The sequence below is a fragment of the Myotis nattereri genome (assembly GCF_964212035.1).
Source record: "Myotis nattereri genome assembly, chromosome: 4".
Lineage (NCBI taxonomy): Eukaryota > Metazoa > Chordata > Mammalia > Chiroptera > Vespertilionidae > Myotis > Myotis nattereri.
The window spans coordinates 61,480-81,131 of record NC_138079.1 but is presented as its reverse complement, the minus strand read 5'-3'; the positions used below and the strand labels follow the sequence as shown (position 1 = coordinate 81,131).

The following is a 19,652-nucleotide window of genomic DNA, read 5'->3' as shown; positions in this document are numbered from 1 at the left end:
GCTCACTCCGGCCCCTGGTGTGAAGGGCAGGCCAGAGTCCCCTGAGCCTGGGTGCTGGGAAGGGGGCCGGGCTCGGGGAGGTGGCACCGCTCTCAACACTCGTTTTACTCTGTGGTGCTCTTGTTGGGAATTCATTCAAGATGAATGGAACTTAACGAGTGTTTTTCTGTATCTTCTCTGAAATCCAGTTTGCTCTGTGGGAGGTTACCTCATGCCTATTCATGTTTCCAGATTTTAGCTCTATTTTTCCACGAAAATGTGGAAAATGTCCGCATGAGTTGGTATGTAGGGTGTCAGTACACTCGCTCAGTGAGCGCCTGTGACTCCCTCTACATTCCCATTGAACTGCCTCATCTCTGTTCTCAGCAAGGCGCCCGGCTCTCTGTCCACCCTCTGAGCCAGGATTTACTTTATTCTAAAGTTTAATTATACACCTGCATTCCCAAGCACAGCTTCTTGGCTCTCTGTGAGTCTTATTGGGGATATAAATCAGGAAATATTAACAAAAATCTTCCAGAATAGTGGTTAGCAAACTCCTTTCCTTAACCCTTCAGAGGCTTGGGGTCCCCATCCCCGCAGCTCTGCCTCCCTCGCCTGAGCCCTCTGTGCCCACCCACACTCTGTGCCACCCTCCTCTCTGCTCCCAGCATAGAGGATTAGCAGACGCAAGGATGAACATACTCAATTCCTGTCCAGGGGAAAGCTGCACTGCGATTTTCTCCACCTAAACCTCCACAGTTACATTCAAAGTCTATACATTGAGGAGGTCTCTATTTCTGCAGGTTTGGAAGCATCTAATTTTGGAGTAAGATTTGGGATTAACAGCAGCAGAGAATTTACCACATTTTTTTTGAAGGAACGGGGTTCAGGAGCATCCCCCCTCAGTGGTCGCTGTCAGGCTGAGCAGTGAGCAGCCTGGGTCTGTGTTGTCTGTTCTCACTGTGCCTGACTGAACGTGGCCAACCCAGAAGCAGGATCTGGGCTGGTTTCCATAAAAGATGGTGACAGGATCCCAACAAAGGCACTCGCAGGCCTGGCTGAGCTCGGCAGCTGCATGAGCTGAAAGGACGATGTCGGCAGGAATGTGCCCAGCAACACAGCCACCAGGCGTCTGGGTGCCAGCGGCCTCAGAGCCAGACCTCATTGCTCACCCGACGTCAGGGTGACGTCCCTGGGTCTGTCCTGGCTGGTACTCGTGGGGGGTTTGCCCTGAGCCAGAAAGGGAAATGGGGACACCTGCCATTTAGTGGCCAGGCCTTCCCTCTGGCCAATGCTGTGTGCGTCGTAATGACTGGAGACCTCGGTGTCGTTACTTGACTTAAAAAGAGAAATGCCTGTGCGTGTACTTAGTAAGGAAGTGTGAGCGCAATCAGCATTTTATAATATCGACTGGCTTTCTTTTGTCTTTATTCTTACACTCACAGTTGTGTTCTCTTACTGGCAGTAAGTATTTGTCAAAAGGGAAAATGTTATCTTACCTTCTCCCTTTCTCCATGGCCCTCGGCTGTCTATAAACACGTGCACACATGCACATATGCACATGCACACACACACGCACACCTGACCTCAACAACCTTGGCGTGGCTGAGGCTGAGCACTCTGTTCTGTTTCTAGCTCTGTCCCCCTGTCCGCTGGCTTTGCTCTTTGACCCCCCCCCCCCCAGGAAGCTGTAATTGTTCATCCGATTCTGTGGGAAATGGAAGGGACAGTGTGGCCTCGCTCTGCCCTGAGGACTCTCTGCCCTGAGGACCGTGCTGGTGCCCGTCCTGTCCAGTGCAGTGACGTGGACGCCTGTGACGTGTGGCAGAGGCTCTGGGTGCTTATCTCATTCCATTGTCATGAACTAGAGCAGGTGCCCGTGACCAGTGGCGATCGCCGAAGATTCATCGCGTCAGAAAAGGGGCGGGAAGATGTATGTGACTCCGCGTTCCACATGCCTCTTCTGCACGAGCCAGATGGCACTTGGAAGTAAGGCTGCTTGGTCTCCGTAGATGTTAGGCGATCATTTAAAAAAGAGAAAGAGGAACAACAGCCTCTGAGTAAAGCATGTGTGGTTAACAGCAGCCTTCTCCATGCTGGGCCGGTGCTCTACACGTCTGCTCTACGAGCATTACTTTCACACATGTCCCAAGTGAGGTCACAATTTCTTCCATTTCACGTGAGAGGGAAGTGAGGTTCAGACTTACAGTAACAAACAGGAGCATGTGATGGGCGGGGGCGGGGGGTGTGTGTGGCTGATCCAGAGGGGTCCCTTGTCGATGCACCTCCCAGAGCATAGCCTCCCCCTTGGTCTTTCCCACGTAATAGTCCCGGCCTTGCTGGAGACAGGATGGAGGGCCTGCCCGCACGCCTCCGGGACGTGCCACTGAAACCGAGTGCATGCTCCATGCTAAGCCTCCGCGCTCTCCTGTTCATGTGGAGGTAAGGAGGCACCGCCTCCTGGGCAGTCATGAGGGTTAAAGGAACGACTGGTTCCCGGCACGTTGTGTGAACCATATGTACTTGCCATCGTCATGGTTCTCGATTTGAAAGAGCTGCCGTGTGTTCGGCTGCTGTGGTAACGAGATAGGAATAGATGAAATAGAGATGCCTGGGTGTGCTTGCCCAGGAGACGGGAGCCTCTAGTTACTGGTCCCTCGGGAAGCAGCTCCTGCCGCTCGGACCCGTGGTGTTGCCTTTGCGGGGTTGTGTGTCGGAGCCCACGTGCCCAGCCCGTCCTCACATCTTTGCTTCTCATGTCGCCCATGGATGTCCTCTTGGTGCTCTGGTTGGCTCTGAATGCCGTGCAGGGCCAGCGCCAGCGCATCTGGGCACCTGTGGGCCTGCCCCCACCTTGCAGGGGGACCGATGGCAATGGACACGCCTCAGGGACAGAGCCACTGCCTGTCCCCAGGACCTGATATCTGCTCACAGCCCATGCGAGTGGGTGCTGCTGCTGTCCACGGTGGGCTGACCCCTCCTTGTTCCCCCACAGATGGCCGCCGCCCAGGATGTCCGGTCTGGCCAGAAAGACTCCTCTGACCAGAACTTTGATTACATGTTCAAGCTGCTCATCATCGGCAACAGCAGCGTGGGCAAGACCTCCTTCCTGTTCCGCTACGCAGACGACTCCTTCACGTCCGCCTTCGTCAGCACCGTGGGCATCGACTTCAAAGTGAAGACTGTGTTCAAGAACGAGAAGAGAATCAAGCTTCAGATCTGGGTAAGTGGCTGTGCCGAGTGTGCTCGGTCCTGGGCGTGGGGCACACGTGTGCGGGGAGGGCTCCTGCCCATCTCCGCGCCACGGTCCGATGCAGCGCTTTGCTGTGGGGCATTGTTTTAGGGCGGGAGCGAAGCCTCTTTAAGGCTTGGAAACTGTGCCTGTTGTCAAGTCGTGCTTCTTATGAGCGCCCAGAAAAAGGAAAACGTATGGCCACTATGTTGGTGGGAGGAGCGGTCGGACTGCTCGGTCTTATGACCCCTGTGACCTTGAGCACCATGAAGCCTTCCTCACCACCTTTCTAACCCACAGACCAGCAAAGTGGGTCTCACCTTTGATGCCACAGGACGCAGGCAAACAGCCAAATGCAGGGAAGCGAAGTCTGTCCCTTCAAAAATCCCAGCTGCAAACTCAGACGAGGTTGATTTACACTTCACAGACTCTGTGTCCTCAGCCCTAATAGGTATGTTTATCCACACAAAGAAAACAAAGCAAGAGGAATAAAACGCTTATTTTAAACATGGTTTCCCTGAGCACAAGGAGCTCCATCAGCTGAGAGACCAACCGGCCTCCCTGCTTCCATCAATAGACCAGGGATTTGTCACCAAACTGCTGGGGTAAATCAGAGTGGCCAGTGAGAGACAGAAGAAATGCAGGTGGGCAGTGGGGCCAAGGTCAGATGGGAGACGAAGGATCAGGAACATGGGTGCACAGGAGAGAACTGCTACACATTCACGTCTACGAAGTAAAGTGTCGGCCACCGGTCGGCCATTTCCATGAGTGCAGGCCCCTTTTCCTGTCCATGATCCTCAGCTGCTGATGTTGATTTGAGCTGCAAACAGGCTTTTCCCACGAGGGAGGTTTCTCCTGAGCTGGTTCTGACACCACCTGGTGCAGGTGCCGGGCTGGCCCCGACCCAGGGTGAGCCTTACTGCTCGCAGGAGCTGAGAGACAGGCTGTGGGCAGAGCGCCCTTATGCACATGTCGGTGACTGCCGGGAGCCGGTCCATCCTTGCTGTTTCAAAGGACCTGGCATATATGGCATACTGTTCTTAATATGTTTGCTCCCCTTAGCGCTGTGTGTTTTAACCAAGGTCACCTCTCCAAGAAAGGTTGTTTCCCCAGGTAGGAATTTTTCCCTGAAGTCAGGGAGGGGATGCCTCTCCTAGAAAGGTTGTTTCCCCAGGTAGGAATTTTTCCCTGAAGTCAGGGAGGGGATGAAACTCCTTAACTAAGTGCCAGGCGGGTAGTTAATCACTTCAACTACAAACAATCATGCTTAAGCTACATAATCTTTACTCCCTGGAATGGAGATAAGAAACGCCCTAACCTTTGGAATAGAGATTGATAGGATTGAATCAACTGGTATAAATACAGATGTAATAAGACAGCAAGACTCAGAACTTAGGAGACAGAAAGAAGACAGAACCTACACGGAATCTAGAGACAGAAGAACTTCGCTGGAGAGAACATGGCAAAAGATCCTGGACTGAACCTGACTACAGAAATTGGCAAGAGAACCTGACGACTAGAACCTGGTGACTGAACTTGGCTGGAGAACCTGGACAGAACCTGGCTGGAGAACCTAGCTAGGGAACATGGCTACAGAACCTGGCTGGAGAATCTGGAGAACCTGGCTGGAGAACCTAGCAAGAGAACATGGACACAGAACCTGGCTAGAGATCCTAGCCAGAACTTCGCTGGAGATCCAGACCAGAACTTGGCAGGAGACCCTGACAAGAGAACCCGGCTATGCTGATCAACTGAACGCTGTCTCCGTGTCATTCCTTCTTCGCCGACTCCGTCCACATCTTTGGGGACCCCTGGACCCGCTGGGGTTGGACCCCGGCAGGTGACACTGGGTGCCCTTCCACAGCTCAGCTCTCGGTGCACAGACTGGCGTCCTCACAGGTGTCTGCAGTGGGTTCCTGCTCTTCCACTTGTCTAACGGGGGTCTTCCCAGCCCAGCTGCAGTCAGGGGAGAGTGCAGGGAAGTGGATGTGCCCGTGGCTTTGTCATGAGAAGTCTCCTCGCAGGCGGTGCATGGTTGTGTGGTGGCCCTCTTACAAGGCGTGTCCCAGGTGCTGAGGGAAGTGTCTTAGAAGGGGCTTGAGCAGCAGTGAGCGGAGGCATGAGGAGGTGTGCGGAGTGATAGGGAGTGCCCTGGTGTTGTTCCACAGCTGGGGTCTGCTTGGTGATGTAATGTGAGCTCTGGGAAAACAGTGAGGTTGCACAGTTCCTACTGTCTGTCGGCTTCAGGAAATCATTTATTTGGGAATGTGTTTGACGTTGATGGTGTGCTGTCTCATTGCATTTCCATCACTTCCCGGCTGCTCTTCCCGGTTCATGGTATTTCCACGGACTTCTCCCAACGTGCAAACACGTTGTCGAGATGTGCGGTCATCTTGGCCTGTGCTACCCTCGCTCCTGCTCCCAACACTGATACCACGCGTGTGGGACTGGCACACCAGCAGTTCCTTTGTTCTCTGCTGTCTGACACGACACCAGGAGTGGTAGGGACTCACAGGTAACGACTTATTGCCCATAGGACACAACTCAGGAGCAGAAGAGAGAAGAGGTGCACATGACAGTCAGTTAGCATATTCCCTCCTTATTGGCTGTGGGTGCCGCCATCATTGCAATGGTGTGGGGTCAATTAGCATATTCCCTCTTTATAAGATAGGATTATAAAGGACACAACTCAGGAGCAGAAGAGAGAAGAGGCACACAGGACAGAGGGTGGGAGGGATGAGGTGCTGCTTCTGTGTCCCCTCTGGGCGTGGCACCTGCACGATGGTGCGCTCGCCCCCCGACGCGCACACATTTCCTCCTCAGGGTGTGTGGACCTTCCATTTCAGGCCCCAGTGGATTAAAATCACTGGCCATTGCTAATTAACCTGGTATTCAGCACCTGTCCCCCAGTAGGTGGGGGAGGAGGGGTGAGGGGACGTTCTAGTCCTTTGATCCCATGGTTTGCTCTTCTGCAAACAGTCCTTGTCCTGAGGCCTTGGAGGGGCCACCAGGGGTCCCCTTGTGGGCAAGACCTGGGTGGAGGGAGGGCTGTTGTGAGTAGTCACCAACGATGGACCTCAGGGTCTCAGGAGCCTGCACCAGGAGCCAGGAGGAGAGCAGACCTGCGTCTTTTACTCTGTGGCCATATCTCAGCCTCTCGTCTGTTTCAAAGGGGGAGACACAAAGTGGGTTCACAGAAACGAAACCCGTCGTGATTGGTCCAATGCACCAAACGGCTGCAGATATCTATGTAATTCTGTTCACTCTCCTGATTTTAAACTGCCCACAGGAGAGCTACCTCAGGAGAGGAAACCAAGGTGTAGAGAGGCTAAGAGACAAGGCAGAGCAGGGTCTCAAGTCCAGTCCGCTGGTGCCGGCCGGTCTGGTGCTGACCCGCCAGTTCCGCAAGGCCAGTGCTGAGTCAGGGCAGTTGTGCTGTGTCGGGCCTGCTCGTCAGGCACCCACAGGCCCGGGAGCTCCAACCCGAGGCCAGGCCTCAGGAGGGATTCTGTCAGGAGGCAGAGCTGGGGACTCCCTGTTTCTGCTCCCCGGTGTGCTGCATGGGGTCTCCACACCCACACCCTGGACAGCTGGTTTCCCGCAGCCCACAGCCAAGTACAGCGTGGCTACAGCCACAGAAATGTGACGTTTCTTCTCAGACGTGTCCTTCCTGCTGACGTCCGTCACCGCCTGGGAGCGAGCCTGTCTAGAGAACATCGCCGTTCGCTTGCACGAGTCACAGACTCTGTCCGTCAGTGCACGTGTGCTCCCGCTGTCTTCACTGCCTTGGCATTCCTGCGCACTTCCGTTTCACTGTCATTTTTATGAGACTCCAATCAAGATTTTCAAGATTTCAGAGACTCCAAGTATTTAGGCTGGTTCCTTTATTACTTTGTATCTATTTAATGCTGCTATGAATATACTGGGGACAGATTCAGTGTGGTTTTTCACTTTAATTATGGAGAAATATCTCACAGCTGGGGCCTGTAATCTTTTGCTTCTAACTTAAAAAGTAGTTAGGCCTCAAGAATGGCCATGTAGAGATTTCTTCCCAGTGAGAAGATCACAAGTAATGCAGCATCCTACACTGAGCACCTCTCCTGTGTTTATTGTCATCGTCCGGGTAACCGCTATGGGAGCCCTGAGCTTAGAGAAGCCTGCAGTAGAGTCTGGCCATTCCTGCCCGGTCCTGTGAGGGCAGCCATGTGTGCGGGTGGCCACACTGTGTGCATGTGGCTACACTGTGCAGGTGGCCACACTGCGTAGCTCCCTTTCCCCAGGAAAGCACGGGTCTGCATTGTTCATGTCCAGAAGTCGGTGTTGGCTCTGACTATGGGAGACTGGCTTAGAGCTCAAAGGGTGAACTGCATGGAGCAGGTAGGCAGCGGGATTATGTGTCCTTAAGAGTCATCACGAGCATTTGCTCACTGTTGCATCTCTTTTCCTCATCGGCACCCTTCCCGCCTTCACTCCTGAGCTCTGGCTGAGCTCATAGGAAGCATGTCCTCAGGTGGTCAGGGCCAGGGCTGCCACCCAAAGGGCCTGGTCTGAGCCGTGCTGGTCTCTTGTCCCAGAGATGCCATCTGCTTGTCCCCCGTGTGCTCACCAACCGCACGATCCGCAGAAGCTGTGTCACCGTCAGGTGCCGGAGGTGGACGTGAAGCCGGGGGAAGAGGGTGTTTTAAAATAGAGGCTCTGGCATTACTTAGGGGTTGCCAGGCCGACAGGTCAGCAGACAACTGCCACCCACATGTGTTGTACTCACGGACCCCAAGCCAATCCCTGGGAGGGTCAGGAGCAGAGGGAGAGGCAGCCTGTGGCAGGAGCCCCTCTGGCAGTTTCTGGAGGAGTGGGGAGGCTGTGGGCAGGATTGGGACTGGCTGGCTGCATGTCTCAGCAGGCCCTGGGCACAGCGTCCTGGCTGACGGTGCTGCCCTGGGTGATGTGGACAGGTGGATGGGGCCAGAGGTGAGCGCCTGGTGAGGGAGGGACTGGGGCATGACTGCTGGATTGGGGGTTTGCATTTGAGAAGTGAACCCGAGTGGGTGAAGCTTCCTGTGTGTGGTACTTACTGGACAGGTGGCAGAGACGCAGGTGTGGGAGGAGAGCAGAGGCTGGGTCTGCCCAGCGCAGCCTATCAGGGTCGGCCACCATCACTGCGTTTGTCAGACACTGAGAGGCAGGCGGGAGAGGGATGCCTTTTAGGGGAGATATAAACCGTGTCGTTTCATTTTAGCCAAGAGGTCTGTCTTCCTCTTTTAAGAAAAAATACAGTAGTTTTGCTAACTTATGAATTATGTTGGCTGTGTAGCTCCACTGACATTCTTCATAACATTTTTTAGTAGGAAAGTGTGTTCTAAATTCTGAATGAGAATGCAGAAGTTAATACCTGGAAGTCTGCCCATTCTTAAGACTGAGACTCCATGTAAGAGAAAAGTAGGGGAGTTCTTTGGGAATTTCGGCGTGAAGTAGATGAGGAAATCGGTGATCAGTCCCTGGGGCTGCAGGAACCCTACTGTGGATACGGAGGTGAGACCAGTCAGGGTGCTCTCCCCCCGACTTTTCTTGTGTTGTCCAGACAGATCCCTGTTTCTCAATAGCATCTCCTGGGCTCACTTGCACTGTAATTAGCAGGGCTTGTTCCTATTTTCCTCACATAAGCGAGCGAGGAGGTGAGAAAGTCTGACAGGCAGGAAAGTGTTCACGCAGCTCCGACTACATCCAATGACTTGTGAGCTCAGCTTCCACCTCTCCGTGCGCTGAAGGCCAACTACCCGCTCCCCAACACAGCCCTGGGCTCGACTCCAGTTCACACATCGTCAGCTCCATGCCATGAGGCTACTGTCTGACTCAGCTTCTCACAACATGTCCTGTTACTCTACATTTATCACTCATAAGAGAGCATTGATTTTTGGGAAATTACAATCTTGCTTTGTCAGTGGAAACACTTTGATGTAGATGACAATTGATGGTTGTTTTAATTAACTTCATAATCTGCATCCAGCCTTCATAATTGGGTAACATTGTAGCCAATGCAACTTGCATTCCAATTTTTATGAAATAATTAAATAGAAGATCAATTCCTGAAGACAAGGTGGAAAGAGAAAAAGATTAAACTTTACTTGGGCCCTAAAAACAGCCACAGGCGTCAGCAGTAGCAGAGGACCGAGCTGGCCGGAGAGCGCCGGATGGGGTGTGTCCTGCACCCTGAGGCCACGGGAAGGGCTTCCGTGTGGGAGTCACACGGGTTTCACAGCACGATGGTCTCTGAGGCCAGGACTTCCATCACCTGCTGGTGGACCCTCCACTCGCCCGTACCTGGGAACCTGAGGTTTCAACGCGACAGGCAGTAGGTCCCTGCTCTCCTGGGCTCCTCTGTAATTGGTAATTAGCTGTTCAGACGGACCATTGGCCAACCTGCCACATTTCTGTTTGCAAATTTAGGCAAATTGTTTCCAGGAGAAAACATGCATTAAAGTGCCTGATTGGGCTCCAGGTGGAAGCGGGATTGAAAGCAGTGATTTCCCACCTTCCAGGCTCTGCAGGGACCCTCTAAATGCCCTCCTTAAACCGCCCGTTTGTGACCCGGCTCCTGAGAGGCTTCCTGCCTCTCGGTTCATTAGCTTCTAGGGCAACCGTGGGCAAACTACGGCCCACGGGCCGAATCCGGCCCGTTTGAAATGAATAAAACTAAAAAAAAAAAAAAAAGACCGTACCCTTTTATGGAATGATGTTTACTTTGAATTTATATTAGTTCACACAAACACTCCATCCATGCTTTTGTTCCGGCCCTCCGGTCCAGTTTAAGAACCCATTGTGACCCTCGAGTCAAAAAGTTTGCCCACCCCTGTTCTAGGGGTTCAGCTCATTTTTACTCCCTGGGGCGTTGCAGACACCAGAGCGAGTTTCCTGGGGGCAGCAGGACGAGAACAATGAATTAAGTACTGGCGTGAACCGTGTCCTTGGTTGTAAAGAGCACAGCACCACGAGGGTGGAGGATGCTGGTACCTCCACGCGCTGCTCTCCTGGGCTCCTCTGTAAACGTCCCTCTGAGCAGAGCTGGGCTTCCTCCACGGGAGGGTGTGTGACACAGGAGCAGCGCCTGCTGTCCTCGTCGCCATGCCTTGAATTTGACTGGGGCTGCGTATCGTACCCTCGTGGGCATGTGGCTGGTGACTAGACTTAACTAGGTTAAAGCAACCACCAGAGTGAGTCTGAGAAGTGCAGTTAAAACTTAGTTAAAAGGAGGCAAGTCTGCGTCGGGAAGTCTACAGGCCAGGAGCCCAGCAGGTAGAACGCCCAGCCTGGAGCTGCTGGGTGCAGCCTGGAGCTGCTGGGTGCAGCCTGGAGCCGCTGGGTGCAGTCTGGAGCCCTGGGTGCAGCCTGTGAGTGCTGTCTTGTGCTCCGTCGAGCTAGAGCCCGAGACTGAATGCCCGGCCATTTGGAGGTCTGGTATCTGTGACTTAGTCACGGTGCAGGCTCAGCGGGTCAGCATGTGTAGAGCCAGTGCTAGGGTGGCAGCCAGAGCTTCCCATCAGGCAAATGGCTGAATAATAGACATCACCGTGGAAACGCACATTCGGCTGGACCAGATGCATGGCTCAGCAACAGCCCTGTTACTCAGCATTCCCGTGTTGTTCCCATTTCGTAGAGAGAGCTGAGGGACAGGTAGTTTATTCTGTGCCCAGGGACACGGACTCCAGCCATGCTCCTCAGATTGCAGGTGACCGGCAGAGCCGGACTGGGGACCTGGCGGCCTGTGCTCTCCGTCACCACACTCCCCAGGGGCCGGCCCAGCGCTGGTCGGGGAGGTCCCAGAAGTTTCACAGCATAAACAACGTAAACGGTGATTCTCTTCCCCATCTCAGTTTTGAAAATATTGAAACAATGACCCTAAGAATATGAGTGAGCTCTTCCCATGAGTTTCAAGGAAAACTGTTATTCATGAGGTTTCCTGGGGAAACCCTGTCAGCAGGGCCAGCTTCACACTAGTAACCCATCTGCACCGAGAACTAAAGTGAGTGGGCCAACCTCACCTGGGGAGCACCTGAGCCCACACCTGCCTGCAGGACCCACACCAACTGCAGGACCCACACCAACTGCAGGAGTCTAGGACCCCAGCCTGTGGCAGGCAGAGGCCAGAGGGTGTGGGCAGAGTGAGGGTGTGGGCACAGTTGGTGCCTGGCTGGGGCTACAGAGATGTTACCAGCAGTGCTGACACTACAAATTAGATTTTCCAGTTTTCAGGTCTCATGCCACCTTATCACAGTGCCTCTTGGGGCTGCAAGAGTCACCCCGTCGAGATAAAGGGAAGGAGGGAAGTGGCTGGGACGTGGCAGTTTGTGGGAGGAACTGTCAGAGGGAAGGAGGGAAAGGGACCCGAGGAGCTGCATCAATGAAGAAAGAAGGGGTGGATGGGGCCTGGACGGTGTGACTGAGTGGGTTGGGCATCCTCTCGTGCACTGAGAGGTCATGGTTGGGTTCCCGGTCACGGCACATGCCCGGGTTGCAGGCTTGATCCCCAGTAGGGGACGTGCAAGAGGCAGCCGATCGATGATTCTCTCATCATTGATGTTTCGATCTCTCTCCCTCTCTGAAGTATATTAAAAAAAAAAGTTTAAAGAACTTCTCAGGACAAGGCCAGGGAAGAGGAGGAAGCAGGAGCTACCAGCTTCTGTGAGGTCATGCAGGGGACTGGTTCCCCCTCTGCAGCCCATCCCTCTGCCGCCCATCTGCGAGTCCCTAAGGGCCGGGTGGGTTTGGTCCTCTCTCCTCTGGACTAGGAGGTGCTGGGCAGGTTTCGGGTGATCAGTGACTCGCTGGAACTGAGCAAATCGTGCAGCGTGTCTTCATTTCCATTTCTGTTTCCATCCTAGAGGTGGCAGTGCCTGGGTGGTTCTGCTGAAGGCCTTAACCCTCAGCACTCATTCACTGGGGTTTCTATCTAGACATGAAAGGTCTAGGGAACCAGACCGGTCACTGTGTGAGGCAAGGAGAACTGTGGTGCTGCCCAGCCCTCTGGTCTGGCCGTCTCTGCATGTGCATCGCGTGTGTATGTGCTCACAGTGCCCGACAGACACAGACAAGTAACCATCGGCAGGTGTCCTGAATGTTCTCCATTTTAGGGCCAATTAACGGAAGTTTCAGCAATTACTCCTATGACGACCTGTGAGTTCTATAGCTGTTTGTGTCTGTCTTTTCTTTGTTTTGTTTTTAATTCTCATCCTCCCTCCTCACCCCAACCCCCATCCCCAACCCACTCCCCAATACACAAACGCAGTTTAATTCTTAGGGCAGCTCTCCTTTTCAAGTGGGCAAGAGAAGAGGACTCTTATCAATACTTCTCCTCTGGAAACAGATTGATAGGTAACAGGGTGGACTCTTGGCCCACCCAGGACACAGCCCAGTGCGATCCCAAAATGGGCATTTGTGCTTTTTTTAATGTTGTTTTGAACTAGATGTTCTCTACTCTCTGCTCACCTCTGAAATCACTGGAGAAACACATCAGATAAACCGATTTGCCCCTGATTGGATTAGTGTGAGGAACTGGCCATCTTGTTCTGTAGCCATAAATGAGTCACTCTCCTCTCTTCACACAATGAGGTTGTGTTCTGAGGCTGATGGATGCAGGCGCTCTTGGACTAGGGGGATCTGTCTAGACCAGGTGTGGGCAAACTTTTTGACTCGAGGGCCACAATGGGTTCTTAAACTGGACCGGAGGGCCGGAACAAAAGCATGGATGGAGTGTTTGTGTGAACTAATATAAATTCAAAGTAAACATCATTCCATAAAAGGGTACGGTCTTTTTTTTTTTTTTTTAGTTTTATTCATTTCAAACGGGCCGAATCCGGCCCGCGGGCCGTAGTTTGCCCACGGCTGGTCTAGACTCACCCAATGCAAACAGTGACCTTTTTCAAGGTCAGAGCACCAAGGGCGAGCAGGCCTGCCCCGTCCGACTAAGTAGTCATGTGCTAGAGCAGTGGTTCTCAACCTGTGGGTCGCGACCCCTTTGGGGTCGAACGACCCTTTCACAGGGGTCGCCTAAGACCATCCTGCATATCAGATATTTACATGACAATTCATAACAGTAGCAACATTACAGTTATGAAGAAGCAACGAAAATAATTGTATGGTTGGGTCACAACATGAGGAACTGTATTTAAAGGGCCAGAAGGTTGAGAACCACTGTGTTGGAGCATGAAGGCAGCTCCGGGTGGGTGGACACTTAAAAACACAAAGCGTGTGCAGCACAGCAACGAGGGAGTCCGGTTGTTCACAATGTACATACATCCCCAAACAGGCATTTGCCTTCTTATTGCAGTGTTTTCTATACTCCCAGCTTAGATGGTAGAATATTTAATGTGTGCTTAAATGTTAAGCTAATGTATTTGTCAAAAAAAATGAATTGCTGTGCCACTTATCAGGAATGGGTGTGTGTTTAGAAAATACGTTCTAGTTAGAAAGTAACGTTCAGGGAGAAGGAAGCTGCTGAGGTGATGTTTGGGACGGAGTGTAAGCTCCGGTGGCGCTGTCTCTCGCCTGCCTCTGGGACTGCTTTTGGGTTTAGTATGAGGTTGGGCACCACCTCGGTGAAGGATGCACGGCGGTGAAGGAGCAGCAGTGGCAGCAAACACGCTCCGTTTGCTCTCCCGTCTGCACTGTGGAGGTGACAGTGACGTTCCATTCGGATGGAAGGGCGTAAACCCCACAGACGGTCCCCGCTGTCAGCAGTGCCGTGATACATGGTACACTGTGTGTAGAATCACATGTGCTGCATATTACACACGTGTAAAGCAATATGAAGACCTGTGCTCGAGGATAACGAGGGTGCTTTGCCGAGCGCGAGGCTCTGCCATTGTCCTCACGGGGCTCAAAGGCTCTGTGACCACAGCCCTCGGTACAGAATGCATTTCCCTCGTGACCCAGTTCCCACGTCCGCAGAAACCCTGGAGTCTGCACTCAGGGCTCTGTGGGATGAGCCTGTGATGCCTATTGAACCTTACGCTGCTGGTCACGGCTGCCTTCATGCACTTTCTGGCCCCAGTGACGATCTATGGCCACGGCCACGGCCACGGCCACGGCGGCTGTGTGCTCGTCCTGCAAACGACCTGCAGACGCCGGACAGAACAGGCCTGCCCCGCCCTCTGAACTGAGGCTGCCTCTTCCCGCGCGGCTGACGCTCTCCCATCTGCCAGCTCAGCCCACAGCATGGCCTCCTAGAAGCCTCCCTCAATGTCCTCCACGCAGTCAGCACCACACCTGTGGCAACTGTAACCCCTGCATTCCAGCCCCACGGTCTGCAGTAGCACTCGCCAGGCGGCTCTCTACCTCTCCTCACACACATCATCTACTTCCTTCTCCCTCCTCTGCTCCTTTTCTTTACTTCTTTCTAAAGGAAACATAGGCTTTATTTATTTATTTATCTTTATTAATTTTAGAGAGGAAGGGACGGGGGGAGAGAGAGAAACACATTGCTGTGAGAGAGAAACAGCAATTGGCTGCCTCCTGCACGCCCCCTACTGGGGATGGAGCCTGCAACCCCAGGCATGTGCCCTGACAGGGAATCATCCTGGTGACTTTTTGGTGCACAGGACGATGCCCAACCAACTAAGCCATACCAGCCAGGGCAAAAGGAAACATTATAAAAGATAAAAGTCCTTTGTAAAAATGAAAATACAGGAGAATAAGCAGAAAATAAACCCACTGTAAATCAACCCTCCAGAGATACTAGTAACTGCCCTCCCCGGTGAGCAACAGGGAGTGTTTTCTTCACCATCAGTTTCCCGAGGGCACGTCTTTCTCGGTGTGGTTGTGTCTTAATTTCCGGCTGAGCGCTTTTCCCAGGGATTAAAGCCAGGATCTGAAGGAATCACTTTGTTTCTTCTGAGCCAGGAGCGCATCTCGGTGAGGTGCTGGCGGGCACCCCAGAATCCCTGGCAGGCTCTGCACCCTGTGCCCCGGATTCATCCCTAATGTGGGGGCGGGGGGGGGGGCAGGAATTTCCACTTTAACTAATTTGGCTGCATAAAAAAGTTTGAGAATCACTGCACTGAAATTCATAAACTCTTAAAAAATCCATGTACCTATACACAATGGAATACTACGCTGCGGTAAAAAAAAAAAAAGGAACTCTTGCCTTTTGCAACAGCATGGATGGAACTGGAGAGCATTATGCTAAGTGAAATAAGCCAGTCAGAGAAAGATAAATACCACATGATCTCACTCATTTGTGGATTATAGAGAACAACATAGACTGATGAAAAGGGACAGACCAAAGACTGAGAAACAGCGATCAGGCTATCAATCCCCAGAGGGAAAGTAGGGGAGGGCGGGGGTAAGGGGAAGAGGTCAACCGAAGGACTTGTATACATGTATGTAAGCCAAACCAATGGACATGGACAACAGGGGGATGGGAGCATGAGTGTGTGTGTGGGGGGGGAGGTTGGGGGTTAATGGGGGGGATGTGGACACATTTGTAATACCTTAACTAATAAAAATAAATAAATAAATACAGTCAGTCACAGCATATCAAATCAAAAAAAAAAAAATAAAAATCCATGTACCAATAGCTTTCTGGGGCCTGCACTGTGAATGTAACTTTGGCCCAGAAATAAACTTCTGTAGAAAGCTTCGTCTGAAAGAGACCTTAATGTTGTGCGATTCTGTCTTGGCACTGAAACTGGAGAGATGAGGGAGCTCCCCGAGGTGCTGGTGAGTCCGAGGAAGACGGGGCACCCCCTCCCCTGTTCCTGGCAGAACGCTGACTGCAGGTGCACCCCCCTTCTCAGGTTGGAGCATGCTTGGAGGAGGGGCTCACTTGAGCCCTGGGTTCACCAAGCAGATAGCATGTTAGTCCTTGCCATTTACTCTTTAATGGCACATCCTGAAGACAGTCTCTTTATAAAAATACATTTTATTGTTTAAAGAGGAACATGCGGCTGTAACGTAATTAGATAGCTGCCCAGCGTTGCCATCTCTGCTAATGGCTCATGCCCGTGTCCCCCCTGCCTGCTGGGCTCTCAGATAAGACGAAGCGGCAGCCCCCACGGAAGGGCTCCCCCAGGATAACCTGCAGGGTGTTCTGTCTCCAGGGAGGACATTCTTCTTCGTCATCCAAGCAGCTGAGTATAACCCACCACGGAGTCCTGAGAGCCCAGGCTCCACGGTAAAGACACAGGAGCCGTGTGGGCACACGGTGCGATGTCACCTACTCGTGGGCCTAAACTAACCAACTGGTAGAAACAGGGCAAGATGGTGGCTTCCGAGAGCGGGAGGGGGTGAGAGAGCTCGGTGCGGGACGAACCTGCCCCTGGTAGATGCGTAGGTTCTGGGATCTCTCACACAGCACAGCGGTCCTACACAACAGCACATCTTACAAACACCGAGCGCCTGAGGAACTAGATAAGGACAAGCAAACCAAAGGGTGTCCCAGTGAAGTGCGCGAGGGATCTCGGCTGGACTCTCCGTCCCAGAGCTGCAGCCACAGAGGAGCTATGCTGAGCGCACAGTGACCTCAGTTTGTCTGAGTCAGTGGCTGTGTGGCTCAGATGTCTAAGGGGGCTCTCCCGCCCTCGTGCTAGAACCTCTCCAGGTGACACTCCATCCCGTCCGAGTAGGAGTGGCCCCTGCTCAGTCCAGGCAGGTGCGTCTGTCAGCAGCGCTGTGCTCGCCGATTGCCCACAGGCTCCCATGGTGCCAGGTCAGACTCAGCCAGGGGTTAGCCATCGAGTCTCCTTGTGCCCGTTTCATGGGTGGTTGTGCCCAGCATCTTCGGTGCAGAGGAGAACATAACTATCATTTTTACAATCACATCCTTCACGCTTCCCGTGGTCTTCAGTGTTTCTCTAACTATCTGGTTACTGGACCTCATGTTGGGTGAAAAGATATTTCTTCAGGAAATCTCTGCTCTCAAAGTACTTTTAGATAAAAAGAAAAAAAACTCGAATAAAATAACTACACATCACGTACGGAATGTTTAAGTTCTCATTTTGTAAGTCAGCAAAGCAATCAGCTGGCCCTGGGCCCTGGGAAGAGAGAATCGCTGCAGCAGCAGAAGCCATTGGTCTATGGATTCAGCAGAACGAGAAAATGGAGGCAGCAGCCAGGCTGCCATCTGCTGGGCTGGGCTCCGGAGCCTGTGTGCAGTGAGCTGCCCTGAGGAGGCCCTGGATGACTCTGTGAAACACTGTAAAGTCCAGCAGAAATGTGGGGTCACGGGGTCACCCGTGGAGGCTCCCCAGGCTGTGACAGCCGTGTGTCCCTGCTCCTGAGAGCCAGGCGGTGGGCTTCCTGTTTCCCACTGACAGTACTCAGTGGGGGACAGTACTCAGCAGCCCAGATTGCCTCCGGTGTTTAAATGGCCCATTTGCCTGTACTATCTCATTATATTTTAAACATTGTTTAAGATGAGGGCTACTTATTTAGAAACAAATAAAGGCTTAGACCACCTGAAAGAGAAATGCTTGCATTTCCAGGCTTTGCAGCCTCCCCAGGGTCAGAGAAGCACTTACGCTCTTGCCCGGGCAGGTGCACAGCCCGCCGCCCCAGAGCACGTGGCAGATGCTGCAACCTGTCTCTAGCACCTGCTTCCACATTTTCACTTCCCGTCCCCTGTGAACGTGGGCATAGCACTCACTGTCACATGATTTTCCTCCGCTACCGGGAGCGAATCATGGCTTTAACCTGGAAACAGTGGAACCCTGAAGGCCCTTTGCCTCCATGAGGTTCCAACAAAAACTTAAAAGCAAGAATGTGAAACCAGGAGCAGGGTCAGGCGGTGTAAGTGAGGGCTGTGGAGCGGGTGTCGCCGGGTGGTTCGGAAGGACTGGCATCTTCACCCCCCTCCTCCCTGGGGATGGGAAGGAAGGACTGGGGTTCTGCTGAGCCATCCAGATGCAGAGTAACAGCCACTTTCTCTGGGGACTTGCCAGGCGCAGTTCTTTACTGTCATTAACACAATGAGAATGCACCACCGACAGCAGTTTGTAGCTTAAAGACCTTCTCTCACTGGCAGTTACACTTCAGCTGGGCATTAGCTATTGATTCCCTTTTGGAAATCTGTAAACTGATGCTCAGAGAGGTTCGGTGGTATTTCTAAAGCCTCACAGCATGTGTGTCTCGGGGCTGCTGTCGCCCACACATGGCTGCTTTGGAAAAGGAAAACAAACAAACAGGAAAAAAGCAGGAAGCCCCAGTTATTGCTCCCCAAGTGTGTGCGAGAAGCCTGGTCCTTACCACAGCCTTGAGGAGGCAGACATTGTCCTTGTTTAGCCGGAAGGTGATCAGGAGGGTTTAGTCACGCGGCCAGCTGGGCCCTGGATCGCATTTGCCTCTCCTATGTCAGCGATGGATCCTGCTCTGAATAAACGGGAACGCCCTCACCCACCCACCCCCACCCCCAGCCTCTCCGGTCCCAGACACCCCTGCACAAGCACAGGGGGACATCGCCAGCTGTCGGCCCTGCAGCCACCCAGCCTTGGGAGGGTCTGGTTGGAGCCTTTGCTGCCTGTTCTGGGGCAGCAGTAAAAGTCCTGTCCTCTAACCAGAGCACCTGATCGGGGAGCATCTTGAGTTGCACCTGTGAGAAGACAGTCACCAGCGTTGAGGGAAGCTCTGAGCTGCCTGCGCTGAGGTGTCTGTGCCCCACGTTCTGACAACGTTGAGGCCCACGGGGGAGTGTGTCCCAAAGATCAGCCAGAAAGGTGGCAGAACGGTGCCTCTCTCTGCCTTTGTGGTCATCGTCTCACCAAGCACTCGTGAGTGAAGTCACCTTTACTCGGTTTGGCTTTACATGTTATTCGGATCCGGAAGCGTTCTCTGAGATTTAGGTCATTTTACTGAAAAGGTCCCCAGCTTCCCTGAGAGAACCAGCTGTGGGGGTCTCGCCGCCGTGGTCAGATCTCCCCCCCCCCCCGCACCCCAGGAAAGTCAGTTGCCATGGAAACATCACCAGAAATAATAGGTCAAGTTCTATCCTTGCGCCTCAGGCTCAGTCTAGTAGGTTTTAGTCAGAAGCGGATGCTGTTGCAAGTGAAGACCTGGGCATTTCAGAGCCCAACACGAGGAGATTTGATGCTAGAACCTCTGGGGGAAGAGCCAGTCGGGGACGGTGGGCAGGGAGGCCTCCCTGACGGCCCGCTTATTCCTCTCTTTCCTAAAGCCCGGTGTCTGAGCATCTGAGAGCGTGTAAATGAATCCAGCCTGACTTTGCACAAGGTCAGCAGGGAAGCAGGGTTTGTAGATTTTCACAGATTAACTGCCTGAGGTAAGGGGAAAACATTTTTATTTCATTCCAAAAATAAATGTTCAATGGGAAAGCATAAAATATTTAAGCATCCTGTTTCCCTCCCTATTTTTAAAGACTCTAGTTCATGCTGCTCTGTGCCTGCCTCTTTTATGGAAATAAAAACAGTAAATGCAGCTTCGGGGAAAGGAACATCGT

General features: G+C 52.8%; 1 protein-coding gene across 1 annotated transcript in view; it reads left to right on the top strand.

Annotated features, from left to right (window-relative positions):
• RAB3C (RAB3C, member RAS oncogene family) overlaps positions 1-19,652 on the top strand; it is a 44,903-nt gene that overhangs the window by 6,798 nt on the left and 18,453 nt on the right. Inside the window, exon 2 of the mRNA XM_081089097.1 lies at positions 2,975-3,202. Within this exon, the coding sequence (XP_080945223.1) occupies positions 2,975-3,202 (228 nt within the window). The remainder of the gene's footprint in view (positions 1-2,974; positions 3,203-19,652) is intronic.